At 57.9% G+C, this 6652-nt stretch overlaps 1 protein-coding gene across 5 annotated transcripts in view; it reads right to left on the bottom strand.

Moving 5' to 3' along the window:
- Positions 1–956: 956 nt before the first annotated feature.
- ZNF467 (zinc finger protein 467) overlaps positions 957–6652 on the bottom strand; it is an 8409-nt gene continuing 2713 nt past the window's right edge. For all 5 annotated transcript variants that reach the window (XM_032401358.1, XM_032401360.1, XM_032401361.1 and 2 more), the window contains 3 exons: positions 6137–6253; positions 5250–5363; positions 957–2831 (listed from right to left, as the gene is read on the bottom strand). In XM_032401358.1, coding sequence (XP_032257249.1) covers positions 1333–2831; positions 5250–5363; positions 6137–6253 — 1730 coding nt within the window. In that variant the 3' untranslated portion in view covers positions 957–1332. The remainder of the gene's footprint in view (positions 2832–5249; positions 5364–6136; positions 6254–6652) is intronic.

The raw sequence follows: 6652 nt of genomic DNA, 5'->3' as shown, positions 1-6652 counted from the left end.
CTCACGGTAGAGATGTCCTCATCCTGCAAACCTCCCTTGACCTTTCCTAGATTTGGGATGTCCTCACCACACACCCCCAAGGCCCTCTGGGCTCGCCCTAGCCGAGGACTTCTCACATTTCTTGCAAGTCTGTCTGTCTCACTATCCTTTCTCAGTGCCCAGTGTAGTGCTTGGCAGGCAGTAGGCACCCAATAAATATTGGCTAGGGTTATTTTTGGTGATGGTAATGCTAGAGTTGGAAACGGTCTCAGCCCTCATCAACCAACAATCTATGGTAATGAGATAGCTGAGTTGCAAGAAAATGAATGCTCTGCTCCAAGTCCTATGAGAGGCACAGCAGCGGTCAGACCTGAGGCTTCTCCAAGTCCAGCATGTTCCTCATCATTCTCCCCTCCCCTTCACTGCCAGGCAGCCAGCCAGCCAGCCAAGCGGCTGGGCACACGCAGCTACAGAGACGTCTGGATCAAACATCCATCATAAAGACAGAACTTAGGGGAAATGGTGTTGGGAAAGCAACCTTCATCTGCTGTTCCTGTCCTTCCTCATGCTGCCAGGCAGGGAGGCAGGTGGGGCTGCTGTTCCGAGATCTCCTCGGGAGAGTTCCAGAACCCATGGTGTTGCACGCCATCTCCATGGCAATGGCCAAAGGGCGCCCTGCCCCTCTCTGTATTCCCTGCAGTTTCAGCCTCAATACCTGCTATGAGAAATGCATGTTCATGTTTATTCCATCAAATGTCTGAGCTAGAAGGAGGGAGCAGGATAGTGGCTTAGCAATTAGCTCTATTATATTTCCATTTGGTAGAGCCCATGACCAACGCCTGGCTAAATTTAGCTCACCCGGGATAGGAAGGGATGGTCCTTTGGGGGAGGACTCAGGTGGGGTAGTGGATGAGAAGAGTCAGGTGTTCCCCCCGCCCCCCCCCCCGTGCTCATGTAACAGCCCCAGAACCTTCAGATTTTAATTTTAATGACACTTTAAGTACACACATAACCATTCTTTCACTCCCCCTGGAAAGGCTCCTGACCCAGTCAGGCCTTGGGGGTGGGGGGTGGGGCTGGGAGGGTCCAAGAAACAAACGTTCTGATGGGGTCTCTTGGTGAGATTCTTTCCAAGACTCACGCCTGAACTGTTCCCAGCAAGGGTTCACTCTTAGCATTGTCTTTGTCACAGAATGTCAAAGCTGGTTATCCTTTCCGGACTTCTCTCTCCAGCAAGATAAAGAGGGAAGAACAGCCATCGGGGCGCAGGCCATCGTGCTCAACGCCCAGAAGATCCCCAGCAGGGGTCTCTCCAACCAGCGAGCCAAGGAAGGGGCCCGGGGAGAAGAGGGCTCAGAAGAAGAGGGGGGGCGCCGCCACCTCTGTGGGAGCGGGCCAGGCAGGGGCCGGGAGCTCGGCGTCGGGGGCGGGGTGGGCGGCGTCGCCGTGGATGCGCTGGTGCCGCACCAGGTGGGTCTTGCGGCTGAAGCTCTTGCCGCACTGCGGGCAGGAGAAGGGGCGCGAGCCGGTGTGGATGGCCTGGTGGCGCACCAGGTTGGTTTTGGAGCTGAAGCTGCGGGCGCACACGGCGCAGGCGTGGGGCCGACTGCCCGTGTGCACCGCCTGGTGGCGGCCCAGGTGCGACTTGCGGCTGAAGCGGCGGCCGCACTGCGCGCAGGCGAAGGGCCTGGCGCCGCTGTGGGCTCTGGAGTGGGCCACCAGATTGGGCCTCGAGCCGAAGCGGCGGCCGCACTGCGCGCAGGCGAAGGGCCGCTCGCCCGGGTGCACCCGCCGGTGTCGCGCCAGGGGCTGCCCGTGGGCTAGGCCGCGGCCGCAGTCCGCGCAGGACGGCCGCTCGCCGGCGGGGGCGCCCTGGGTCGCCGGGGTGTCTCCGGGCGCGCAGGCCGAGGGCTCGGCAGCGGCGGGGTCCACCGTGGTGCCCAGCGCGCACTCGTCGCACCCGAAGGGGCGCCCCTCGCCGCGGTGCAGACGCTGGTGCGTGGCGAGGTTCTTCTTCCAGCCGAAGCTCAGGCCGCAGTCGGAGCAGGAGAAAGGCTTGGGCCCGGGAGGGGACGGGGTGGGGGACGGGGCGGGCGACCCCGGCGAAGCGGGCGCGTCGGGAGAGGAGGGGGCGCGGCCGGCCGCCTCGTGCACCCTTTGGTGCCGCACCAAGTGCTGCTTGTGCGTGAAGCTGCGTGAGCACTGCGCGCACTGGTAGGGCCTCTCGCCGGTGTGGATGCGCTGGTGGCGGATCAGGTGCGTCTTTTTGCGAAAGCGCTTCTCGCACTCGGCGCAGGGGAAGGGCCGCTCGCCCGTGTGCGTCTTCTGGTGCGAGCCCAGGTGTATCTTCTGGCTGAAGCGCTTGCCGCACTCGGCGCACGGGTAGGGCCGCTCGCCGGTGTGCGTGCGCAGGTGGCGGGTCAGGTGCGCCTTCTTGCTGAAGCGCTTGTCGCACTCGGAGCAGGGGAACGGCCGCTCGCCCAGGTGGCTGCGCAGGTGCAGCAGCATGTGAGCGCGCTGCGCGAAGCTGCGGCCGCAGTCCGGGCAGGCGCAGGGGCCCTCGCCGCGGTGCAGCCTCTGGTGCAGCCGCAGGGTCAGCTGGTCCCGGAACCGCCGCTCGCACTCGCCGCAGCCGTACGGCTTCTCCGAGCTCGGGGCCCAGCCGGCCAGCGCCAGTCCGTCCAGTGCCCCCGGGGCCCCGGGCTCCAGCTTGTACGCGGCGGCCAGAGGCCCCAGGTCCGGCGCGGGAAAAGGGCCGGGGAGTAACGGTAGATGCTGGGGCCATTCGCCCTCCTCTTCTGCCTCCTGATCCTCCTCCTCCACCTTCACCTTCCGTATCATCCACTCATCCCCTGAAAAGTCAAAACCAGGCGAGCCAATTAAGCCCCACTTTTACTTAGGCCACGTTTATTTGCCAAGAGGAGCACCGCTTCTGGAGCCCCGCAGTCTGGCTCTTGTTCTCTCCATTCTACTGGAAGTTTCCCGGGAATGACCAAATCCGAAGGTCACCGTTCAGTCCTCCTCCTTGGTTCCTTGCAGCCCAGGAAGCTGGTGAGAGCCCCCAGTTCCTCCTGGGTGGGGGCTTTCTCCTAGGCTCCCGCGGGGCTGATGAGTGTTTTCCCTGCCTCTGCAGAAGGCACGGGGGACTTTTGTGCCCCCTGAATATAAACGCTGCTCAAAGTTCAATCCTCAGGCTTCACTCTGGGTTCATCTGCTCACGTAGTTAGCTGCCCCAGAGCTTCCAGCCCCTTCTGGAACCACAGTCTCCCATCAGCTGGGCAGCTCTAACTCCCTTCTAGTGGTCACGGAGTTGCCTCTCCAAGGCTCCCCCTGCCCCTAACTCCCTTCATTCTTGCCTCTGGAGCCAGGTGGGAAATCCCAGTTTAGGAAGAGGAGGATGGAGTTTACAGGAATTGGGGAACCAGTGAACAGTGCCAACCTCTGGAGAAGCAGGGAGCACCCTCTGGGGGCGCAGGTTTGAGGTGGGTCCCACTGGCCCTTTGCCTCTCTTGGGCACTGCAGTGGTCCGGCCAAGAGAAAGGAGCTCAGGGCCCAGACTGGGAGCGTCCACTTGGGCTCTCCTCTGCCACTAGCCAGTAGTGTGACCTTGGTTAACTTACCTCTGTTACCGCTCTGAGCTCACTGTGTTAGTTTGCTTGGGTATAAGGGTTGTGTTAGTTCATGATTCCTAAACATGGTGCCACAACATAATCTCCTGGAGACTTTTACCAAATGCATCTATGGGAGCAGGGTGCATGAATCTGTTCTCTTTCTTTAAAGCTCCCAAAGTCATTCTTGTTTAAGAACCATTGAACCAGATGATCTGAGTCCTGTCTGGCTCTGGAAGTCTGTAATAGCCTGAGCACTATTGGACATGCGCACACAGGCTACCACAGTTAGATTTACTCCCAGTTTCTTTCACCGATCCATCAGTTCCAAACAACTATTTATCCTATTGTGACACTGCTTTCGTTTTCATTATGCCACTCTTCTACTCAAGAACCATCAACAGCTCCCTACTATTTACAGGATAAAGTAAGTTCGAGCTGCATCTGAGGTTCATGCCAACCTAGTCCAACTGTCTTACTACGTCCAGGCATAAATGCTCCTCCGCAGCCAAGCTGGTCTGCTCTAACCCCAACCACATGTCAACGTTTCTGTATTAAAGTCTCTTCTCAGCCTAGAATGTTTTCTCATCCTCCACCCCACCATCAGAGCTGATGTCTACACCTCCCTCAAAATGTAGCACAGATCACCAAAATCTTTGACAAATCCAATGCATGAGGCTCTCTTACCTACCTAGAGCACTTACTGTTAACACCGTTACACTGCCGTGCAATGTGGCTTTATTGTTATTTGTTCTTTTAATTCCTTATTCTAGTTCATATTAATGTCATCTCAGCTAGATTTTAGCTCCTGAAAGGCAGATGTCTTGTGTTCCATTTCTGTATGTGTCTAATACAAATGAGGATTGCCACCATTTATTGAGTGCCAACCACAGATGACACATGGTCCATCCACTGTCACAAAGCTTCCCAGGAACCACGAAGTGACTCTTCTCCTTGCTCACAGGTGAACAAACAAGCTCCTGGAGGTGAAGGAGCCTATCTAAAGTCACTGGGCTAGGAAATGGGGAGGAAGGATTCAAAGCCGGTCTGTGTCAGCCTAGGGGCAACCTCGGCATTCCCTTCTACCTAATGCAGCCTGGACCTAGCAGGCCCTAAATAAGCCCCTGGAATAAGCGACATCAGTCAGGCAGAAGGTGCTCAGTGTGGTGGGAGTGGAAGGGAGTGATGGCAGCATTGTGGAGAGAGAAATCAACTGTTGGATCAACCTGGGTGTGGGGGAGATGAGTCCAGTACCGCAGATTTGGAGACTCTGGGGACCACTGAGGCCAGTGGAGATTTGGGGGAGGGAGCTTGTCTGAGGGGGGAGGCAATGAAAAGGTAGGTCTTCATGGGAAGGGTAATTCACGTGGTCAACAAGTATACACATAGACAGGGGCGGTAGGAGGAGAAGTTCAGACTTCTAGAGGATGTTGAGGTGAGGGTGGGTTTCTCTGGGTGACCAGCCTCTCTGAGTCCTGTCATCTGTGATGCGGAGTTCCCTCTGGGGGCTGAAGCTCTACCTCAGAAAGGTGCCAGGGACCGATTCATCTTAGGTTGGAAGGGCCTGAAGGGGCTGCCTCATCAGATAGCAGCCAGGAGTTGACAAGGCCCCTGTCCCCTCTGCCGGGGCCCCCGGTGGGCTGGAGAGATGGGTGGACTTACCTGGGCAGGAGCCCACGGGCTCGGCCTTCTGTGGCGTGCACGCCTGGCCTCCTCTGCAGGGGGCTGGAGCTTCTTCAGTGTGGGCGCCTTCCTCTGCTCTGGGAGCCTCGTGCCCTGGCAGAGAACAGGCTACCTCAAGGACTCCAAAGACATCCCAGACGGACAGAGGTCCCCACTGGCGCCATCAAGCAGGGGCTTTTGCAACCCCGGTCCCAGCCCCACTGGCAGGATTGTGTCCCACATCATACCTGCAGGGACTGAATTCCCAGCTGCCCCTGGGCAGCCTCAGGCTCCTTCAAGCAGGAGCAGCTGCAAGCTAAGGCTGTGGGGTTGCAAGAGCCACGAGGAGCTTCTGGAATATGTGTGGGAGGTAGTGGAAGCAAGGAAAGGTCCCTGCCCTGGGACTTGCATGAGACTCCTAGGAGGGGGCTGCAGACCTCCCAGCCACCAGAGGGACCCAAGTTCCAGGCATATCATTGCGCAAGATCAGAATGTCAAGAAGCCAGACATGGGAGCTACTTGGCCACCTTCCTCACCTCTTCCAAATCTTGCTCAAATCTTACCTTCCCAGTGGGGCCTACTCTCACTGTCACACGATTTAATCATGCAGGCCTCCTCACCCTGCCTTATCCCTGGTCCTCCCTATAGCACATATCCCCTTCTGACACAGTTTATAAGTACATTTGTTTTTATATTTGTTGTTTGCTGACTTTCTGCCCTCACTAAGATTAAGCTCTTGGAAGGCAGGGATCTTTGTTTGGTCACTGAGGTATTCCAAATATGGAGGATAGCACCCTGGCACTTAATAGGTGCTCACCAAATACTTGACGAGGAAGGAAGAGGTAGATCCCACCCGGAGCCACTGCTCATGGGCCCCACCGACTTACCAGAGCACGTGCCCAGCATGCTGTCTTCCCTGGAAGGGGACATCCGCTCCTGGTTATTATGGGACCCTTCCCCAGGCTCACTTTGGGGGGCCATCTCCGGCTGTCCCACAGAGAATCCTGTTATAGGCGGAAGGATGGGACCAAGTAAAGCGTCTAATACAGGTGATCAAAGGGAGGGGCTCTTCCCCTTCCCAAAAACAGCTAAGGGGACTTTTTCCAACTTGGCTCAGGAAGGAAGGGTCTCTAGCCAGCATGACAGGGGAGAGCCAGGCTCCCCAGCAGCCTGGCCAGGTATCCACCTCAGCCCCTTTGCACTGAGTCAAGGGCAGGTGAAGGAAAAGATAGACTAGATTTAAACATCCGGGTGCTCTGGGAGTCCGCATGTGCGCATGTGCGCACGCAATCCGGCACATCCTCCACGGGGCCAGGCGTGGAAATAGACCCTGATGGAGCTGAGGCTGCCCTACAGGCTCCGGCGGGGGGGGGGGGGGGGGGGGGGGGGGGGGGGGGGGGGGG

Source organism: Phoca vitulina, unplaced genomic scaffold (assembly GCF_004348235.1).
Source record: "Phoca vitulina isolate PV1807 unplaced genomic scaffold, GSC_HSeal_1.0 scaffold4, whole genome shotgun sequence".
NCBI classification, from domain to species: domain Eukaryota; kingdom Metazoa; phylum Chordata; class Mammalia; order Carnivora; family Phocidae; genus Phoca; species Phoca vitulina.
Note: the sequence above shows the minus strand (reverse complement) of the source record. Positions and strands in the feature narration are given on the sequence as shown.